Source organism: Crassostrea angulata, chromosome 9 (genome assembly GCF_025612915.1).
Source record: "Crassostrea angulata isolate pt1a10 chromosome 9, ASM2561291v2, whole genome shotgun sequence".
Taxonomy (NCBI): Eukaryota; Metazoa; Mollusca; class Bivalvia; order Ostreida; family Ostreidae; genus Magallana; species Magallana angulata.
This window is the reverse complement of record NC_069119.1, coordinates 3,288,502-3,312,031: the sequence shown is the minus strand read 5'-3', so window position 1 is coordinate 3,312,031 and position 23,530 is coordinate 3,288,502. Positions and strand designations below refer to the sequence as shown.

At 36.5% G+C, this 23,530-nt stretch overlaps 1 protein-coding gene across 2 annotated transcripts; it reads left to right on the top strand.

Annotated features, from left to right (window-relative positions):
* LOC128162515 (eosinophil peroxidase-like) lies at window positions 1–23,530 on the top strand. 2 transcript variants are annotated; one of them, XM_052825745.1, is made up of 15 exons: window positions 1–134; window positions 2,691–2,861; window positions 3,075–3,201; window positions 3,554–3,762; window positions 6,360–6,542; window positions 6,853–6,898; window positions 7,098–7,207; window positions 8,032–8,133; window positions 9,063–9,149; window positions 9,630–9,958; window positions 10,347–10,513; window positions 10,820–11,032; window positions 17,858–18,024; window positions 19,204–19,306; window positions 23,352–23,530. In XM_052825745.1, exons 1-15 carry the CDS (start codon window positions 131–133, stop codon window positions 23,413–23,415), a joined length of 2,082 nt encoding a protein of 693 aa, XP_052681705.1. In that variant the 5' UTR covers window positions 1–130; the 3' UTR covers window positions 23,416–23,530. The 2 variants fall into 2 exon arrangements, with proteins under 2 accessions (XP_052681705.1, XP_052681704.1); XM_052825744.1 differs by lacking the exon at window positions 1–134 and having other exon boundaries at window positions 2,630–2,861.

Below are 23,530 nucleotides of genomic sequence, written 5' to 3'. Positions count from 1 at the left end.
ATTGCTCACTTATCAGCTGTTGATGACGTCGCCACCCGAGACTTTAAAACCCCGGGAATGGAGGACGACATCAGAACTTATGTACTGAACACAGCAAGTGAAAGTCGGCTGACGAAACTCAACAGTCGAAATGAGTAAGTATAATGATCTACTAATTAATTTTTATTCTAACTTTGAAAGATTGAGTAGGGTTGGGGGGGGGGGGGGGATGAATAAACGTAGAATCATTTGCCCTCCCCCTTCGACATCACAACATACATTTTAGTTTTTGCTCCTAGAAAATGAATTTTTAAGAAGCTTTCCGACACACTTTTTCAGGAGTTTGTGTCGAGTAATTTACGAAATGAACGTTAAATGTTAATTTACGGTAATATGCATGCATCTTCCCTATCCCTTCCCTGTCTCTTCCTCTCTCTACATCGAAATCTTTTGACAGCTGTTTAAAAGGCTGTTTAAAGTAAATTAACAAATCATGTTTATATCCGAGCTTTTTTCTTTCCTGGGGATTTTAAATCGAAATAAAGAAAATGAACATTAATAAGTTTAGTTTATTAATGTAAATATCAATCATCAATATTTTAAATTCATGAGCACGAAATGGTATTTATGTTTATACATGTATCCTTTTATACATCTGTTATCATTTTGGACATTCAGTAAGCGTATGCGAGACTGGCCGTGGGTTTCCGGCGATGCCTTTTGGAGTGAACAGGTGATAATCCTATTCCTCTATACACAAAACTGCAAACTAACTCGTTTTAAAACTATTAGCAATTACTTTCGTTTTATTGACATCAAATTTAAAACTGTGAGCGGTATGAAATATTTTCTGTACAGAGAGTCAAAAAATAGATCGATCGAAAAACTTATAATGTGCTGAGAGAGACTGACAGACGTTTGACCGTCCTAATTTATATATACAAGACAAAGGATAATTTAATTTTGAATAATAATCTTGACGTTTATCATTTTTGAATTGTAATGTCTGTATAATTCAAAGGTACTTGAAAAAGATGTTTGACTGTGCTACAGTAACATTTAAAGAAAAAATGTTATTTGAGCATTAGCTGTAGGTGAAAATTATAGGCCGACATATAATATCATTGTCAATTAAAAAAATAAGTGACCGAATGATTATGATTGTGTGAGTAGTGCAGTCATTTATATAAGTAAATAATAACCACTTGTTCTTTTTTATAATTAATATTTGAAACGAATTTAAACAACTCCCCTGTATCTCACTTGTCTCGTTTTCTGTACGAAGGAATTAAAAGAGTTACCATTTCATGCATTTGAAAAACAGTTTGTTTTATTTATAAAAGTCTGACCTTGCGTTTAAATCTAAACAATCGACAAAAATAACAAAATTGAACAATTTCAACTGAATGTATAATTATAACAGTTTAATTCTTACTATTCGGGTATCCATTTAAAAGTACAGATTTAAAGAAAAGCGAAAATCAAATAAGTCGCTTTCAAACAAAACCAGAGACCATCAAATTAAAATCAATTACCGAGCGTAAGGTCATTGAAGCATGCGCAGTCATGCTCTACTTGTATATGGTTTGACATTAGCAAAGATATATAGATATAATTACATATATATATCAAAGAAGTGGATCAAAATGTGTTTGTCCGTGGGGCGATTGAAAGCCATATTTGTTTACGTGTACGCTTATTCGATCGGTGTTTTCACTTTGGTTGAGAAAGTTGGAGCCAGCTCGATTTTCCTTGGAACAATATTGCGCGAAGTCTCCCTCTGACCGGGCCCCGGGGCGGTTAGTCCCACGCAGGCAGGGGTCGTGACCTTTAACTCCGCTCTGTTTAAAATATCTGACGTAAACGGCGTCTGACTAAAATCATTGGAACTTAAATGAAAAAGAAACACTTTAGTCTAGGGATAGAATAACATCAAATCCAGAAGCTCGTGACTTTTTAAAAAATAGGTTGCGAACTTTTGGCACGGTATACGTGTATAGACTGTGATTATTTCAGCTATGTCTATTCCTTAAACTAAGCTCAAAATAACAGTCCCGCCCTAAACCAGGCACGTAGCATTGGAAGGGGGGGGGGGACAGGGGGGCCTGCCCCCGCCCCCCGCCCCCCCCCCCCCACTTTTTCTCGCAGCAAAATTTTTTTTAAAATTTACAAACAAGAAATTGAACTATCATGGAGTTGCGCCACCCCCTACTTTTTTGGGAGTATGTAAAAAATTGATATGAAAATAAGGAAATGAGGAGTGAAATTGAAGTTACCACGCCAGCGACCCCCCCCCCCCCCCCACGTATTAGGATTTTGAAAATTTTGGGGAAATTTAAAGTTTTCTGGGTTTTTTTTTTTTTTTTTTTGCTTGTCAAGAATTTTTGGATAAGTCTGGCCCCCCATTTTCAAAAACGATGCCACGTGCATGTAAACGATGTTTTCATCTTCAAACTTAGGATAAGTAACGGACCGGAACAGTTTACCTCTCTAATAACCGGATGTACATGTACATCACTCCTGGGATCTATGAATAGTTCCGGGTTCTGGTGTCTAATGATATTATGATCTAAAAACCTCGACATTTTTATTTGTGTCACCCCGTACATTTGATAGAGGTATTACCTGTTACATTTATAAATGTTGACAGAACTGTTACTTGTTTATGTTGACATGCAGAACCATCACCTGCTACCTGTATTTGTTAACAGAACTGTTACCCCTTACCTGTGTCGCTGTGACATTGCTGGTCGTCTACCTGAGCACGGCCGAAGGGAGGCGCTCCGACGGGGATATAAGAAGGTCCGCGAAGGACGCCATTAAAGCAGGGGAGAAAACCCTAAACGATCACAAAAAGGAGCTCAAACAATTCAAAGACAAGGGTAACTATTGTTCTCTCTCAATATAAATGTTCTTATGAATTATTTATCCCTTTCTTCCTCTAAAGTGCTGTCAAATTAGCAAAGAATGAGTGTTTTTTTTTTTAATGGAATAACAGTTTAACTAACTTAAATCCCAAAATCATTGAAACTTTACAAATCCTGTCTAAAATGTCGACGTTTTCTATTTACTGTGCCTGTCTTTACGTTTTAAAGGAATTGACAGGAAGGGAAAGGCGTCCAAGGACCGACACAGCGTGGTGACCCAATCACGGAGGGAGGCGGACCACCTCGCCGAAGCCGGACTGGTGTCTGTGGAAGTTACCAAAATACTGACAGAACAGTGAGTACTCTCTCACTCTCTCCTTCTCTCTGTTTCTGTCTGTCTTTGTCCATCCATCCGTCCGTCTCTCTCTCCCTCTCTCTTTCTCTCTCTCTCTCTCAAAAGAGAGAGAGAGGTAGAAAGAGAGAGAGAGAGAGAGAGAGAGAGAGAGAGAGAGAAGACAATACAATTTTACAGTTAATATCAGTCATTGTAATATTCGTTACAAAATACATGTAGTTGACAAAAAATGTTGTTTCGGTGATATAATATTTTATCAGTCCTATTTATTTGAGAACTTGTTTTTAAATAGTTGTTTAATAATTAGAATTTGGATCTGATTTAGTTTAATTTGATTTCATTTTCTCTGTAGAGAAGGCCTGACTCTTGCAGAAGTGTCTTCTAGCCCGGAAGTCCAGGAGGAGTTCCGGTCCGAGTTTTGTCCGGTTCCGATCAGCTGCTCCCAGGCCCGAGACAGCGCCTACCGCTCGGTGGACGGAAGTTGTAACAACCTGAACAATCCGCACTGGGGCGCTGCCGTCACACCACAGCCTCGTTATCAACCCGCACAATATGACGATGGTAAGGCTGCTATACTACAGATTGTTTAAAGATTTGGAATGATTCAAATGTGTTGATCTAGATATGCATGTAGATTTTTAATTGTCCCCCGCCGCAACGCGGTGCGGGGACATAGAAATGCCGGGCGTCCGTCCGTGCGTCCGTGCGTCCGTGTGTCCGTGCGTCCGTGCGTCCGTGTGTCCGTCCGTCACACTTTTTTGTAAGCGCTCTCATGCCTACAAATTTTGACGGATTTTCATTAAATTTATACCAAATGTATATACCACTATTACCTTGGTCAAGTTCGAAAATCAGCATTGGTCGATACTTTTTGTTGGAGTTATGAGACTTTGACCGCAATAATGACTCGGTTTTATCCAAAAATTGACCTTGTAAGCGCTCTCATGCCTACAAATTTTGATGGATTTTCATTAGATTTATACCAAATGTTTATACCTCTATTACCTTGGTCAAGTTCGAAAATCAGCATTGGTCGATACTTTTTGTTGGAGTTATGGGACTTCGACCGCAATAATGACTCTGTTTTATCCAAAAATTGACCTTGTAAGCGCTCTCATGCCTACAAATTTTGACGGATTTTCATTAAATTTATACCAAATGTATATACTACTATTACCTTGGTCAAGTTCGAAAATCAGCATTGGTCGATACTTTTTGTTGGAGTTATGAGACTTTGACCGCAATAATGACTCTGTTTTATCCAAAAATTGACCTTGTAAGCGCTCTCATGCCTACAAATTTTGACGGATTTTCATTAGATTTATACCAAATGTTTATACCACTATTACCTTGGTCAAGTTCGAAAATCAGCATTGGTCGATACTTTTTGTTGGAGTTATGGGACTTTGACCGCAATAATGACTCCGTTTTATCCAAAAATTGACCTTGTAAGCGCTCTCATGCCTACAAATTTTGACGGATTTTCATTAAATTTATACTAAATGTTTATACCACTAATACCTTGGTCAAGTTCCAAAATCAGCCTTGGTCGATGGACTCGATACTAGACAGCTTGACCGGCGGGGGACCCAGGAATTCTATTCTTGTGAACATATATAATTATGCCCTGTTGCAACCACTATTGAAATACAACTAACTGGAATGCATTTCATTAGAGGAAACCTTTTGTAAACACTATTGAAATAAAACCATTGAAATAAAACTAACGGGAATGCATTTCATTAGAGGAAACCTTTTGTAACCACTTTTGAAATAAAACCACTATTGAAATAAATTATTTCAATATTGATTGGGGATCGATGAATTTCATTAGAAAAATCCTTTTGCAACCACTTTTCAAATACAACCACTTTTGAACTTATTATTTTGATAGTGGTTGGGGATCCATTCATCATAAGAATCACTTTACAGCCACTTTTGAAATACAGCTACATATACTATTAAAATTATTTTTTTCAATCGTAGTTGGGAATAAATGTCTTTATAAATATTACTTTGTAATCACTATTGAAACACATTTGGAAAGAAAGAAGTCATATATCATTTTGGCAAACTATTTTCAAGTGGAATAAATATTTTATCTAACGAAGAATTTCAAATACACAATTTGGGTATTATAGACATGGATATTTCACGGAATAAGCAAGACTATAAGATCAATGTACTAATGTTAGGATTGTCACTGCTGTGCAGAAATAATTAACCAGTTCTCTCAGATTTACATACATATACGACTGTTTTCAAATATTTTCTTTACAGAGCATTATACACTGCAAAATAAAAATAACACCAAGGACCAATGCAAATGTCATTAAGAAAGCAATAACCAAAGGGCTGTTTATAGGGAAAAAATGTATTTCTTGCAATTGCATGAGCATGCGCAATTATTACTTATATATATCTTCGTTTAAAGCAATATTTTAATTTTTATCATGAATCACCATCTGTTGTCTCGTTGATATCTTTTTCTGTCTAATTTAGTCATTTTATGTATTTCCCTTTGTGATAAAATCACTTTAACGAATACCACCAATTTTTCTTTTTCGTAAAATTTCAACAAATGCTTTTCAGGGAGTTATATTATCTACGTACGTTTTAACTAAAATTTTAATGAATAAATCAAATGAATACTGTTCATGTATATATACGAACTGTAATTTAATACAAGTGTGTTGTGTTTTTCTGATATGGGAATGTTAATCAAAATAATTATCTAAAAAAAATTTACACTCTATTTTCAATAATATGTTTTAAAATATAAGTCAATTTCTTTTATGAATACAAGAAAAACATGTACAGGAAAAAGAGATGTATGTAAACCAATTTTTTTTTTAATCAGCTATATAAAATCAAATTCCTTAAACGAAGTTGATCTAAAAATTAGTTGTTCTTTTCGGCTTGAAAGATTCCATTAAAGATTCCATTAAGATTTATACATTTTAGAATTTCATGATCATATATCTATTACATTTATACCTTTTAACATAACACCACATAGAAATGAAAAAGACTGGTTTTTGCCATAATTTATTATAACTGTTGCATCTGTTTCCCGAATTCATGATACTGAGTGAAAAAACTATCTAATCTGTATGAAATTTAAATAGATAATATGAACAATCGTATCGTACAAACAGGAGTTAACTCCCCGCGAACCACCGCAATAGATGACAGTCCCCTTCCCAGCCCACGACTCATCAGTAACAACCTTTTCCGTGCCCCAGGAGACTGTACGGAGACGGACCACGCCCGTACCCTGATGGTGATGGCCTGGGGACAGTTCATTGACCATGACATTGTCGCTACCCCCGTGACACAAGGTGACGTATTGGTTACTTGAGTTGCCATTTTGGGTGTGGCTCTTTTGTATTAATCAGAGATTTCAAACGCATGTTCGTTGGTGCAATGCCGGCATGTCTATAAAGACAGCAGATTTATGGAATGTATGACATCATTTTCAGAGTAAAAAATATGTAATAAAAAAATAAATATAAAGATAGGACTAAGAAATATTTCATTGTCAAAATCTTGTTCCAAAGTTTGCTCTTACAGAGAACCTTGCTTTTCCTAACTCAAATTTGACATTAGTCTTGATCTGTCCGTTTTCAACATTTTAATGACCTTTTTCAGGTGATGGAGCGCCAATTACGTGTTGTGGAACCGAAGTGCAAAACAGGTACAGATGTTACTTTCACTTTCCAAAGAGAGGTGCCTTTTTTACCTGTCCATATTCTAAATTATATTCATCATGAAAGGCCTGTAAACTCTTCATTCGATGTAATCTTTGTTGGCGTTCTTTTTTCCTTGCAAAATGCACGAAATATTTCCTATCACCTGTCAAGATTTTATATTATATTTGATTTCTGTTTAATTAGAGTTGACTGCCTCCCGATACCCATCCCGTCCGATGACCCCCATTTTAACGACACCTGCATGGAGTTCGTTAGATCCGCCCCCGCTCCCGCAGCCGACGGGTGTGAAGCAGGTATGTCAGTTGTCTTTTAAGGATTCTCCACACACCTGGGAAAAGTTCTGCTTGCTAAGCCATTATTCTTAATTACTTAGTGACACGGCTTTTTAGCACATGTTAGAGTTGAAATTGACAAAACAATTTTTTTTAAAAATTATTTTTTTTTTGGGGGGGGATCATTTTTTAAATTTTACCGCTCTTCATGAAAATAAATGTCCATGCGATATTCGAACTCGGGACCTGTGGGTTAGCAGGCCGAAGCTACGCCCGTTGCGCCACAGAGATATAAACAACATTGTGGTGATATAACCTGTTTCACAATGCGTTAAAATCGCCATGTCGTGACGTATTGTCATAAAAGAGTGGAAGTCCCGGGGTGTCGAGTTTCCTAAACTTTGAAGCCTCTTTTTCGTTTAAATTTCTAACCTACGTCAAGGTTATTTTAAAATACTGAGGACTATTGATACTGATTATTTTAATATATAATTGCTTTATTTCAATTAATGTAACTTAAAAAAAAATAAACCCAAGTCTGTTAAACATACATAAAGTTACTAATCCAATGCACAGAGATTATCAATTTAGATTTAAGACGGTTTGGTTGACGTGGCTATATCAGGAATGTATTGATCTCCTTCAATAGAAGAGCTCTGCTTAAATATATAATAAATATATATTAAAAAATAAAACTCAGATTTTAAGATTTAGACACTGGGACTCTTTCTAAACCAAATGATATATTACTGCTTCTAACAATTAAACCATGTATAAAATCTGATGGTTAATGTGTTGACTTAAATGTTCAGTCATCTTAAGCGATGATGTTGATTTTCTTTTAGGGCCTCGAGAACAGATCAATCAGATAACGTCGTTTATCGATGGCGGGGTGGTGTATGGAGATACGAACATGAAATGGTTGGAACTCGTGGACACAAACACAGGTGAGACTTCAAGGCGCCGGAAGTTGTAATAGTGGTCACAGCACTGACGATTCTCAAAATAATAACAAACTAAAAAACAAATTATGTCCATTCTTTTTTTCCATATGATACTTTAGTTCGTTATGGTTTGGCAAATTTATTTCAAACTTCTTGTGTGGCATATAAATAATACCCTACACATTAAATCTTAATTTCAAGCCGTAAAATCAAAACTGTCAGGTATTATTTTTTACGATCGGGTTAGATCAGTGTTCCATTACATGAATAAGAGAAAAGAGAAGAAGGGAGTGTATTATAGACAGGTCCTACAGTGTCATTCAATCGATCACAGCGAGTTCGACTTTCCTTAAATTTTATCCACAGGTTTAGAGGTTATCAATTTTTATTAAAAAATTAATTTCTATTCATGCTAGAGTTAGTGTCACGCCGATACTTGAAGGTGAGAAAAGAGAAGATGGGCTTTGATCGGGTAGATCTACTGTGCCACTCCATCTAACACAGCGTGTTCTTTAAAAAAAAAATCTCTCGTATTAATGATCTGATCAATGACACGTCTATTTATTAAAATGAACACAAAGATGATGACCAAATTAATTTTAAACAGCTCATATTTAGTTACTTTATTGGGGTTGGTTGTGCATAATGCAGTGCTCTCAAAATGCTTGTTTTCAATATATCCAGTGTAAAAGTTTCGCAGACATTTTTTTAATCTAGTGTGTTTGGTGGACGGTTTACAAAAAATAAGTTCACCGGTAATGCCCATTACATTTTTAAACAATATCAGTAGTAATAGATAAATGAGCATGCGACACTTTTGATCGGATTTTTCTGTCTTTACAATGGCGTACAGGTATTACAATTCTGTATAATATAAGCACAATAGTATTTTTGATATATCTCTTTTGATATTCGGTGTGTTCTGTGTTTAGGGAGTATGCTGACCTCTGACGGTGACCTGCTCCCTAGCGGCGGGGGCTGCAGACTGTCTGATTCTGAGGACTTCTGCCAGCTTGCCGGTAAGTGTTTCATATTGTTTATCTGCCATTTATAAAGGAATCATTTTCTCAACCCCCTCCACCCTACGAAAAACAATAATTGGACTCGATTGATCTATAAAATAAATGCATGTACATGTATTATCAAATTCTTGTCTCACAGTTTGTTTATGCATTGCCGTTACAAGAGACAGATTTCCTACATAAAATCCTATTTGGCTTATCGTGTTACATCAGCGCTTTTTCCAAAACCAAAAATGGCTTTGTTTGCGAGAGATAATTTTTCACTTTTTTCAATGAATAAAATTTCGTTAAAAGGTAAACCCAGTGTCAGTAATCAAAGTGTTTATGCGTACCCTGACATTCATTACATGTATGTGCAGCATTGTCTAGTAATGTCTGACCGTGGAGTATTTGGACTCGATCATTTTTCCTTTCATTTTGTACAGGACAAATTTTTTTTAGAACGAAATGTTTATTTTACACACTACAATATTGCAGGAGACCACCGCGTCAATGTGATCCCGTCCCTGGGCGGTAACCACCTGGTGTTTGTCCGGGAACACAACCGGATCGTGGAGGAACTCCGGAAAGTCCGGCCGGACTGGGACGCAGCGACCTTGTTCCAAGAGACGAGGAAAATCATTGGAGCCCTTCTCCAACAGATCAACTACCGGGAGTTCCTTCCCAGCATCCTCCGCGAGGAAGACCTTGTGAAGTACAACCTGAAGCTTCAGTTGACCGGACATAGCAGCAGTTACAATAGCAGCAGGAACCCGGGAGCCAAAAACGTGTTCAACGCAGCCGCCTTTAGATTTGGTCACTCCCAGGTTGGGGAATATTGAATATTATCGTTATCCCTTTTAAATACCTGTGAAATATTCATTCTGCTATTTGTCTCTCCTTTTACTGATTAAATAGCTTGCGTTTGAAATAAGAAAAATGAATCCAAATTAAACACAACTGAGAACATTAACTTTTAAGTTTTAAAAAATTATCATCAATTCATACCAGATTGCAGAATCTTTTTTAGTGTTTCTGAAGATGCTTTATTGTTTAGAGAACTGCTGTTCCTTGCTATAATATAAACTACAACTACAGAGCAAGTTTGAAAAAATAAATTGAATATACGTTTGAATTACAAAAAAAAATTGAAAAACTTGATACATTGTTTTGCTAGAAAATTATTGACCTTGATTAATCCGTCAATTATTGCAGGTTCCGGGCTCTATCGCCTACGTGCTCCGGGACTTTATGACGCGTCTTGAGTCCACCCCGACCGAATCGACACTCCTGGATCCGCACATGCTGATCACAAGGAGCGGAAGGAATGTGGCGGACCTGGCGCGATTTGTTGTTACCTCAAACTCAATGAAAGTAGACAGGTGCGAAATGAAAATATACAAACATGCATATGTTCATAGGAAATTTCTTTTTGTAAATGTAGACATTTTTTTTTTTTACTTTTTGCATGAATCTGTATTTTAACGCAATATATGCAGATCAAAATCAGACGAATTGTGCATAAATAGAGTCTAAAATATAGAATAAACATGTAAATTTACATGTATTCATTCGCAATTCTAAAGAAATTATCCCCTACGAATGTTAGTCTGTATTAAGTGATAACGAACAATATTTGTGAATATGGGTTAAATTTAATGGACCTCGCGTGTTTTGTTATTTTTCAGTCATTTAGAGGATGCTCTCCGGGACCATCTGTTTGAGGGGCCGGACGGGGTCGGGTTTGACCTCGGGGCTCTTAATTTACAACGAGGACGAGATCACGGACTTCCGCCGTATAACGCATGGCGTCAGTGGTGCGGACTTCCGGTGGCAACGTCTTTCTCCGATCTACCCGACATGAGTGACGAAAACAAAGCGGTGTTTGCCGACCTCTACAGGTATATATATGTTTTAGTTACTCCTTTGCAATATTCTAGCAACTGGTTAATGATTTGTTGTTTTTTTTTCAAAGAATAATATGTAAACGGTGTGACCGTTGGGCCGAGCGCAGATTTAACACAGTGCAGTTTGATTTTTATATAATAAAATCTATTTAAAACGCACACAGTAGGATCCACCAGCATGGTTGCCTACTCAAATCATTCGTCAAAGTTAAACTAAACGTCGCATGCTCAGTTACATTATGACGTCATATTTCAGACGTAAAACGTCTTCGGAAATAGCCGAATATACTAACGTGATTCCGAATTTTTTTTTATTTCTTATTTCATTGTTCATCAATTTAATTCATATGAATGCCAATGTAATAAAATTGAATACTTTATTCAGAATCTTAAAGATCAGTTCCTTGACGTTAATGTTTTTATTTTCCATCTGATAATTTGATAAGACATACATACATAGAACAAGTCGTGTTTCTTGATTTGAAGCACTTTTGAAACTTATCTGGTTTCCATTTTAATTTCTTTTAATTCAAATTACCTTCTCTTGAAACACTGGAACTTATTAAATCGAGTTTAGGGGCAATAAACATCGATAAGTACCAGTCAATCAATGATCAAACTAACTTTTTAAAAACAAAATGGCTGCCAAGATGGCGGCGCCCAGGGCTGGAAGAAATTTTTTTTGGCCTTAGTTACCCTGATTCAACTTTCATTTTTCACCGATTTTCTTATATATACGTGTAACCATTAATCCTCGCTTCGCGAGGCGGGCTTGGCCCGCCTCTCGCTGCGCTCGGTATTAAGATGACTCAGCTAAACATCATTTATTTTGTTCTATCTCTAACAGCGAGCGCAGCTCGCCGGCGCGCAGCGCCGGAGCGAAGCGAGCTCTACCGGCAAGGCATGTGTGAATAGAAAATTCGGACTAGTTTCACATTCATTCAACGGATTTTTTTGGCGTCAGTAAATCGGACCAGTAATGCATTGTTTTAATCGTCCCAGTAGTTCCCCGTAATCATGGCAATCTTTATCACTTCACACTCTCACGAGAATCAGCAAGACAATATAAAAACAACAAGTTGCTGTCCTTTAAAAAAGGACTGCAATACGTGGACCATTTGCATGTGTTTCCAACGAAAACGTGAAAGCCTTAAAATTAGCAAAGAATCCACCGACTCTAGCCCCCTGCTTTTAACCACTAAATTTGTACGTTGTATTACACATAGGCGTCGAAACCGGGGGGGGGGCAATTTATTTGCAAAGTTATACCTAACCATTAGAAACATAGCATGATGGAGGGTTCAGCCCCCCCCCCCCCCCCCCCCACTTTTTCTCGCAGGAAAGATTTATGTTGGTAATTTACCTTGAAAGATTGAGAAGTTGGATTCAGAAGCATACTAGCCCCCCCCCCCCCCCCCCCCCCGGATTAGGTATTTCATGATTTTGGAAGAAAAAAAATTGGTAAGTAAGTTTTTTATCTTTTGGAAGTATAGGTATAACCCAACCCCCCCCCCCCCCCCCCCCCACGGATTAGGATTTCCATGATTTTGGGAATTACTTTTTTCTCAATATTTCTGAGGATTAGTCTAGCCCCCCCCCCCCCCCCCCCACTTTCAATTTGCTTCCGACGCCAGTGTTACATGTACGTATATATATGTATAGTTTACTTTTAATCTCAGAATTTAAAGGGTTCATACTTATAAATTAATTACGATCTATATTAATGAAGATTGCATGTTTAGTATCAGGCATACGGCGAATTCTAAATTTTGCGCACACATTACGATTCGCACTACTTTGTTACATGTAACTACGTTATGCAGTGACAGCTATACAATAAATGTGTTTACAAATCAATTTCATATTTTGATGCATCTTTCTTGAGATTTAAATTTTTATACAGTGACATAATTATTTAATCATCTATTATACAGTCACATATTTATTCAATCATACTTAAATGCTTAAATAATTTTCATCGGGAAGTACTCTAGCCTCGCCTTCTATAAAAGTAAAGTTAAGCTACATGTGTATTCGGAAAACAACAAAACATTATAAATAATGCTATTTGATCAGATGCATGCTGTAGTTTCGGCATAACATTACCTCATTTCATAATACTGACAGTTTATCACATGCGTATCATTTCTTTAAAAGAAATACTTTGTTTCTGAAATGTTTACCGACAACTTTACAATTACAGCGCCTTTGAACTTATATAAGCATATGGCATGGAATCCCGATCACGATTTAGATAAACCTGTGCTTGCCTGGTTCCCTGAGCTACCCATTACGCACAGGAACCAGGCTAGCTCATGCGCAGGCTGAATTTTCCCCATAGCATCCGGTTTAACCTCGCTTATATATTTTCTGCGTGGACCTCAGGGTCCACGCAATAACGATGTATAGACATACAGTCAGTGCTACCTCTAAAGTTCACGTCAGTACACTCTCAATCAAAAAAAATCGAGTGACGTCACAAAGGTTTACACATTGATCCGGTAGATTTTTTCGGCGTCAGTAAATTTTGACCCACAATTCATAGTACCAATGATTTCCAACCTCACATTCTCGCGAGAATCAAAGTACAGCTTTAGAGAAGCATATATAAGATATGTAATTTTAAGAACATCATGTTTTTAGCTCACCTGAGCTGAAAGCTCAAGTGAGCTATTCTGATCACATTTTGTCTGTCGTCCGTCTGTCCGTCTGTCCGTCTGTCCGTCCGTCTGTCCGTCCGTCTGTCCGTAAACTTTTCACATTTTCAACATCTTCTCAAGAACTACTTGGCCAATTTCAACCAAACTTGGCACAAATCATCCTTAGGCAAAGGGGATTCAAAGTTGTGAAAATTAAGGGCCACACCCGTTTTCAAGGGGAGATAATTAGAAATTAATGAAAAATTTCGAGACATTTTCAAAAATCTTCTTCTCAAGAACCAGAAAGCCAGGAAAGCTGAAACTTGTGTGGAAGCATCCTCAGGTAGTGTAGATTCAAAGTTGTGAAATTCATGACCCCCGTGGGTAGGGTGGGGCCACAATGGGGGGTCGAAGTTTTACATAGGAATATATAGAGTAAATCTTTAAAAATCTTCTTCTCAGAAACTAAACAGCCAGGAAAGCTGAAACTTGTGTGGAAGCATTCTCAGGTAGTGTAGATTCAAAGTTGTGAAAATCATAACCCCTGGGGTTAGGTTGGGGCCACAATGGGGGGTCGAAGTTTTACATAGGAATATATAGAGTAAATCTTTAAAAATCTTCTTCTCAGAAACTAATCAGCCAGGAAAGCTGAAACTTGTGTGGAAGCATCCTCAGGTAGTGTAAATTCAAAGTTGTGAAAATCATGACCCCCGGGGGTAGGGTGGGGCCACAATGGGGGGGTCGAAGTTTTACATAGGAATATATAGAATAAATCTTTAAAAATCTTCTTCTCAAAAACTAATCAGCCAGGAAAGCTGAAACTTGTGTGGAAGCATCCTCAGGTAGTGTAGATTCAAAGTTGTGAAAATCATAACCCCTGGGGTTAGGTTTGGGCCACAATGGGGGGTCGAAGTTTTACATAGGAATATATAGTGTAAATCTTTAAAAACCTTCTTCTCAGAAACTAAACAGCCAGGAAAGCTGAAACTTGTGTGGAAGCATCCTCAGGTAGTGTAGATTCAAAGTTGTGAAAATCATGACCCCCGTGGGTAGGGTGGGGCCACAATGGGGGGTCAAAGTTTTACATAGGAATATATAGAGTAAATCTTTAAAAATCTTCTTCTCAGAAACTAATTAGCCAGGAAAGCTGAAACTTGTGTGGAAGCATCCTCAGGTAGTGTAGATTCAAAGTTGTGAAAATCATAACCCCTGGGGTTAGGTTGGGGCCACAATGGGGGGTCAAAGTTTTACATATGAATATATAGAGTAAATCTTTAAAAATCTTCTTCTCAGAAACTAATCAGCCAGGAAAGCTGAAACTTGTGTGGAAGCATCCTCGGGTAGTGTAGATTCAAAGTTGTGAAAATCATGATCCCTGGGGGTAGGGTGAGGCCACATTGGGGGGGAGGGGTGTTAAAATTTTACATAGGAATATATAGAGTAAATCTTTAAAAATCTTCTTCTCAGAAACTAATCAGCCAGGAAAGCTGAAACTTGTGGGAAGTATCCTCAGGTAGTGTAGATTCAAAGTTGTGAAAATCATGACCCCTGGGGGTAGGGTGAGGCCACATGGGGGGGGGGGTGTTAAAGTTTTACATAGGAATAGATAGTAAATCTTTAAAAATCTTCTTCTCAGAAACTAATCAGCAAGATGATTCTTTTTAATTGTTAAGACTTATGCTCCAGGACAATTCTTCGGCCTCACAAGAAGGTTCAGAGTTTGATGTAGCTAAATATCCCATATATAAACAATTGTAAAGGATCTTTTTGAGAACTGCAATACTCAACATGTGATATGACTTTAAAATTGAAGCAGGCAGCTATTTTTTCATTAGAATCTTTTTGTATTACTGTTTTGGGTTATTGCCCTTGATTTATTGATTCTTGATTATTTTAATTAATGCATCCACTGTTAACCAATTAATGTGATGATTATTTTTATACAATAATAAATATTCAATGTATATAAGTTGTTCTGCATAAGTAGTTTTGGGTTAGGCTGGATTAGTTTGTTTATTTTTGATTTCCAATTTTTAGATACTATGAATTATTTTAGGCTGGCACATATATAGGGACAGTGTCTATTGCATTGCAACGAGTGACTGTTTGGGGTTTAACTTGAACAGGTACGGAGAGATTGAGGGTGTTGACATCCCTGCTCTTTCTAGTCTTTGTGTTTTTCTAACCAACGATATGGAATGTGCGGTCATTTCTGCCCTGTATCGCATTAATACAAGTGTGCGGTCATACCTGCTTGTATTGGTGGTGGTTGCGGCGGAGCACTAGTGTATGGTCATCCCTGCTGGTGTTCTGGCCTTTCTAGTGCAAGTGTGCGGCACTCCCTGCGTTAGGTCATCCCTGCTTGCGTTATCTCTGCTTGCATTAACGTTGGTACCTGTTGAGTTGCGTAGGTGTGCGGTCATCCCTGCCTGCATAACGTTGAGTCCCTATATATGTGCAGGAGCGGTGATTAAAGTCTGCTCTTGTAAATATTTTCAGCAATCAGGGCTATCTGAGTTCCAAGGGGGAAAAATGGATTTTATTTATACAGGATCTACATGTATTAATGTACATTGTCCAGATTGTATTATGACTCCAAACAAGCATTCTGAGAGTATTGCATAAGCAATACACGTCCCCTACCGGTTTGTGGAAATTGTAAAAACAATGCACTGTTATGCAGAATACCGAACCCGAACATTAAAAAATTGGAATATAAAAAATTAATTTTCTCGAAAATATGTCAACCAGACGCTACAAAAGTGTAAACTTGATCTGTAGTTTGACATTTTGAAGCTGTTCAGCAAATTTCATATTATTCCTCAAACGCATAAAGAAAAAAAGTGTGGAAAACTGAAGTGGGACAGACAGACGGACGGACGGATGGGCGGACGGACTGACGGACGCAGAGGAAAGCTATAATCCCCTCCGGTGAAAACCGGTAGGGGACTAATAAAACAGTATACTTCACGTACTTTTATTTCTCAAGGGAGTTTTAAAGAGTCTGGCGACACTTAACCAACGTTAGCTTTGACGTCACAATAAGCACTGATAAGGGGAAATTACTCTAATTGAAGTTATTGTTAATCTGCTGAAATGACCAAAATCCTCTCAAAATCTTGCAAAGGCGAAGCTAAAGAACAGCTGAAGATTAAGGACATTTCTTCAGATACAGGAAACAGTTGTAAATTACACTCATTTGGATAAATGCTCACATTTATTTTGTTCACTATAATTACGGTAAATTCCTGGAACGTACACGTGGATGGGTGGATGGCAGCCTCATTCAAAAAAAAATCTTTGCAAGGAAAAAGAAAAAAAATGAAAATTCTAATCCTTCAGCTCTTAAGCAGTTCAATGGTTTCTTTATTTTCACTTCCATTTATTACATGCAGGGGGGGGGGGACCATGTCCTTGGTATATGATAAGCAAATAATTTTAAGCGTAAATTAAAAAAAAAAATAATTAAACAATTTTTTTTTTAAAAGTGGAGGGGGCAAATCCATGATAAGTCGATTTTCTATGTGTAAATTGAAAAAAATGAAATATTATTTTTTAACATAGGGGAGGGGGGAGCTCTATGATGAGTCAAGTTTTATATGTAGGTTTAAGAAAAAATGTCTACTGCAAAAAAGGGGGATGAACTGACGTTACAATCACTTTAAAAGAGGAGATACAGAGCAATGAATATTTACATATTAAAATCTTTATTATTCAACAACATTGTATCTGAGATTAAAATACTGTTCTACTTATAAATAAATAAATTTTAACAAATCTTATAAACTATGAACAATGAAAATTTACTGAAAAATAGGTAACGTTATGTTTTATTTTTTTGGCATTCAAATTTTACGTTGTTGATTTTATTTTTATTGATCTATTATAATTCATTGTTTGATCACATGCTGTGCTCGCCCCAACGGTCGCACCGTAAAACATATTATTTTACTAAAAGCAATCTTTATTTCCGTCTATGTCTTTTTGTCTGTTTTGAAAAAAAAAAATATGTAAGATCATAAAAAACCATTAATTTTTTCTGATTATATTTTACATATATTTAATTTTAAGAAATGGTAAAGTAATTCAAAAGTCAAAATGCAAGCTGACTTTCTTCCATTTTGAATTAATTACATGCAATTGTCAGTACTGGAAGTCAAAATTGTATTTTTATTTCCAGTGACGTTGATGACATTGACGTATTTGCTGGTGGAGTGGCAGAAACACCGCTAGACGGCGCTGCGGTCGGTCCCTTGTTCTCCTGTATCATAGGGAACCAGTTTAGAGACGTGAAAGAGGGAGACAGATACTGGTACGAAAACAGGGGCAGGGAAGGATTCAGAAGAGGTAAAAAAAAAAACAAAATACAAAAATAAAGCCATCTAGTAAACGGCGATTTTGTTCGAATCGACAGAATGTCTGAGGTTTTACTTATAGTCTGTCCCAAGATATTTATGCTGCATATTTGAACGATTTTTAATAAAAATACACATACCTGTGACTGAAGTGCAATTAAAATCGATGAAAGGGAAAATTCCCAAGATAACTTCATTCACACATTATCATATTTCCCTCGTAAAAATTCACAGGAACGAAAACAGATTTCCTACGGAGATTTATAATGGGGAATGTTGACATCTTTTCTCCATTCGGAAATACTCGGGACCCCTCGCGCAATTTTTCAACGTTATCATCCGGGCGTCTTCATCTCCTTGGCAATGGAAAAACCTCGTAGACTTTTTATTTTTAGCCGTGAACTGATACCCGACAAGCTAGAGGGGGCGTTTCAAAGGGGAAATCTTGGGATTTTTCCATACTATTGAATGAACATCGTCTGAACCAAGAGGTATTTATAAATATTGAATAATTTAAGAAAATATGCGGCAAAAATATCTTGGGACAGACTTTAGGACGAGATATGATCAAACAGCCGAGTTGCCTTGCGTTGTGTGATATATAAGACAGACATTCAGTGACATTTCTGTTTCTATCATTAAAAAGATAATAGAACAGATTTTTTTTTGACAAAGTTTATAGCTATACATTTTTCGTTGCGTAAGCGAACTAAATAGCATGTTAATATGTTAATATGGCCGTTCAATGTATGTTTCGTATCCCTCATTAAGAGCCTATATATAATATCGACGACACACATATATTTCGTACAAAGAGACATCGGTATGAATATAAATATAAGTTTTGGATGCCATCGGTTATATGACACACCAAGAGGTGCACAAATGAGCATACCGCACTAACACGGTTTTCAATTTGTCCGCACCGCTTGGTGTGTTGTAGGATCGACGACATCCAGAAATAAGCATTCAATGCTTTATTGAACTGTGCGGGACTCTGAACGCACTTTAAGCAAAAGACCTGGAATGTAAGCGAAAGGGTGTTTAGACAGAAAGGTTTAATAAAATGGGGATTTTATGAGACGGTGTACATTTGTATGCTATACGTATGCTAATAAGACTTATAAACCAATCAAACTGAATGTACATGCTATTCGGCTTTGAATTACAGAACAACTGGCAGAGATCAGGAAGGTACGGTTCGCCAAGATACTGTGTGACAACCTCGGCGTGGACCCCATCCAACCCGACGTATTCCACGTCCCCAACCCAAAGTAAGTAGTGACAATATACAGTGATACAATTTCTTACAATATAGGTAATATGTAATGTATATATCAATGTCCCCAACCCAAAGTAAGAAGTAATATATATCTCCATGTCTCACACCCACATTTAGTGATACAATGTCTTACAATATAGGTAATATACTGTATATATCTATGTCTCACACCCACATTTAGTGATACAATGTCTTACAATATAGGTAATATAATGTATATATTAATGTACACAGAGCTGGGATTAAAAATAAGTGAATTAGTGGGTAATGTATGTATCCATTTATCCAAAAATCCAAAATAAGGTGGATGCATATAATGTCTGTATCAATATCCATAATTTCCAGAGTAAAAGGATGAATGTCAAGTGTCATTGAAAGAGTTAAAGATATCTTTGGAGTGTGTTTGTTCATTTCAATTCAGTCTTCCCATAAACTAGAGTTATCGTTACTGAAAGAGTTATCAGCCCTTTACAGCAGGTATACTTTTCTTCTGGGTAATCAAAGATGAGAAAGCAGTGCGGGAGTTTACAAACACATGTACGACTTTTCTTCCGAGAAAAAAAATAGTTTGATAATGTTTGAAAACAGAAAACACCAAAAGTTTATTAAAATAAAAAAAAATTAAAATGAGCATTTCATAAGAATACGTTTGATTACATGTACAGTCAATAACATTTATAATGTGATGTACATATTTTTGATCAATCGGAAAACGTTGCGAATGAAAGACAATTTTATTTTTAGTTATCGAACAATTACTTCTTTTGTCGATTTTAGAGCTAACAGCTAATAGAGCTAACGGATGGATGGAGGTAATAGTGATATCTCTGTAAAACAACTTCACCTGATACGCAGAAATGAAAGATGTTATGAATATTAGAAAGGGCTGGAATTAAAAATCGAGTATTTTTCTAGAAATCAAATATAGAAATAAAAATTCCTTATAAACTGACCTTATTTTTTTCTCTGAGGATAGCGCTAATATATAGGGAAATTACGCATACATATAATTATGATTAAATTCAGATATGCATATACGAGACCCAAACTTAACGGGCTTGGATTTTGGAAATTTGTGAACTGATTGATTTTTATTTTTTAAATGTTTTTCGGCATGATTTTAGGTCGGTCTGCTCCCCCTCTCGCGCACACATTTTTTCAATATACAAAGTTTGCGCAAGCCTGTTGAGATATATTCGTTCAAAATGCCATGCATTCATGAAACATATATAGACGCAGTATGTATTGGTATCTAACCAGGCACCGACGGTCATCAATTCAGGCAGCTGTATCTGCCATGTACATGTACGATGTTTAATCAATGACAACCATTTGAATTTCTCAACAAAACAAATTCATTGTATTAAATACCAGGCACGTAGCATCGGGGGGGGGGGGGGGGGGCAGGGGGGGCCTGCCCCCCCCCCCCCCCCCCACACACTTTTTCTTGCAGCAACAATTTTTTTTAAAATTTACATATAAAAAAATGAATTATAATGAGTTGGCCCCCCCCACTTTTTTGGAAGTAAGTAAAAAATTGATATGAAAATAAGGAAATGAGGAGTCAAATTGAAGTAACCTCTACCCCCCCCCCCCCCCTCCCCCACGGATTAGGAATTTCAAGATTTGTAGGGGAAAACATTTTGGTAGGGAAGAATTTTTTTGGAAGTATAGTTAAGTCTAACACCCCCCCCCCCCCCCCCCCCCCCCCCCACGGATTAGGATTTTGAAGATTTTTGGTAACTTTAAATTCCCTTTTTTTTTTTTTTTTTTTTTGCTTGTCAAGATTTTTTGGATGGGTCTGGCCCCCCCACTTTCAAAAACGATGCTACGTGCCTGAATACATATTACAGGGTTAAAAGGAATGACAGTGTTGAAATTGTAGCTCAGTGCTATATTATTATATAGATTTCATCGAAATGAGAGACGTACTTGTTTCCTTCAAGCCTTTGATGAGACTGCTTAAACACACCTTTTGTAGTTTGTTTGTTTTACATTTAGTACTGTATTACTTTTATCATTTACCACAGTGCCCTTTATATAGTATTGAGTTGTACTTTTTATATATACGTGCCATCTGTAGCAAACAAATTATGGTAAAGTGCGAGAAAATATTAAAGCTGATTTTAAAAAGAAATGCCCAAGAGCAAAATTAATATCAATTAGCTATACACATGAAAACCATGTTTTGGAATGAACTATTAATATGAATATAAACGTGAATGTTGTCGATCAAAATCGTAACGCAACTTTAAATGAAAACATGATCGCAAGTTATATGCGAAAAATTACGCAAAAGCTACGTTGCGAATGTTTTAATCCATTATCTCGTAAATTCACATGATGAAATCGAAATTAGTCAATGATTAATCTAAATGAAATCGATCAAGTGGAAGTATATAGTAACGACCGCCAATGATCGGTACAGATATGTAGGTATAATGTCTATCTTTGTACTTCGACCTACTGATAGAATAAAAAAATTCTCTTTATAGAGATGGACAGACGTGTCTTTAAGATTGTTTTGCATGTCCACTTCACTGAAAAATATAATGCACAAGTATCAGCTGAAACCACATGTACGCACTTCATCGCAAGCAATAGCATTAATTACTGGTTGCTTGTCGGCGCGTAGCATAAAGGATGGGGCGGGGGCGGGGGGCAGGGAGCCCCCACCCCCCACTTCTTCTTGCAGCAGATAGTTTTCATAAGTTAACGTATTAAAAAGTGAATAAACATTAAGTCCCCCAACAACTTTTTGGGGAGCACCATCCATGTAAAAAAATTGAAATGAATCTGTGAAAAGAATGAAATGATTAGTGAAATCGAAGTTATGATTAAAGGTACGCAGTACAGTTCGCTATCCCCCCTCCCCCAACAAACAAGGATCAGAATTTTCATGGTTTGTCAAGATTTTTTGGATAACCCCCGCACTTTCAAAAACGGTGCTACAATTAAATGCGCTATTCAAGTCTCCGAACTGTTTTGCATCATTACATCATCCTTTAATTGCACAATTGTCTTTTTACATTGACAATTCACACCAATAACCGATTAAACAAGACAAAAAACGTTTATTATAACCATTTGTTTATACTGGTAAAATAGCGTATACCTGCTCTAATGGAGAGATAACTCGTGTTACGAACAATAACTCCAGGTTATGAAAATCCCGAATACTTCCTATTACAAGTATTAATCAATGTCCAGATTTTTAACCTATTTTTTTTTTTTTACATTTTTAACATTGAGTTGATATTGTCAAGTGACTATATTCATTACCACAAATCTAAGAGTAGGTAGGAAGCGTCTATTATTTGTATCTATTTCAAAAATTTTAAAGTAAGTGGATAAAGATAGAATAGAGTATATTCATCATAAAGGTTTAGCACAGTAAATATTTTTTATTAGCTGTAAATTGTTAAAAAAATGTGGAATAACACACCTGGAAAAAGTCACTCAAAATTAACAGTAAATTATTTAATTATGAAAGATATGATGATAAATAAACTGTACATATGTCAAATAAGCAAAAAATTTGTAGTTTGGGGATAAAAAATGATTATCTGAAAAATTCAATTTGATAAGTAACAATAAAAAACACTACGGGATTCGAACTCGTGATGTGCGGATCACAAGTCCGACACTTTATCCACTCGGCTAAGAAGTAATTTACATTTGGTGGTCGATAAAATCCTTCAAATAAAAAGAAATGACGTTTCGATTAGAGGTCAGCTATTTTGTGATGATGTGTTATTAAATCTTAAATTTCGTAGATTAACCTGAGACACGTCTAGCGTTGTGTTCATATGAAAATATCAATGAGTGAATAAATTTCAGTATAAGTATCCATGCCCTGTTTTATAATTAAATTAGACAAACAGCTACAATTCTCATGAACCTATTTCAGCTTAGCTGACCTGTTGTGGCATTAGTTATCTTAAAAAATAATTGAGAACTTGGCTTATGACAAACGTGAAAGTGAATACATATATACGGTGATAATTCTTAGTTTTTTGTTTTTTTTTTATTTCTAGCAATTCCTGGCAGAGCTGTCAATCACTCCCTGGTATTAACTTCTCCGCCTGGAAAAGGAGATAGAGACCTGTGGAGGCTATGAGTTTTATACATATTGTAACCCCTTTTATGTGTAAATAAAATTGACGTACACATATTGTAACCCCTTTTATGTGTAAATAAAATTGACGTACATACA

What these genes read in the sequence shown, in the direction of transcription:
- LOC128162515 (XM_052825744.1), top strand. Translation starts at nt 2,645, where the DNA reads ATGTTGACATGCAGAACCATCACCTGCTACCTGTATTTGTTAACAGAA. An exon ending in CAAACAATTCAAAGACAAGG is followed by an intron (nt 2,862 to 3,074) that starts GTAACTATTGTT and finishes TACGTTTTAAAG; the next exon opens with GAATTGACAGGAAGGGAAAG. An exon ending in CGCTACCCCCGTGACACAAG is followed by an intron (nt 6,543 to 6,852) that starts GTGACGTATTGG and finishes GACCTTTTTCAG; the next exon opens with GTGATGGAGCGCCAATTACG.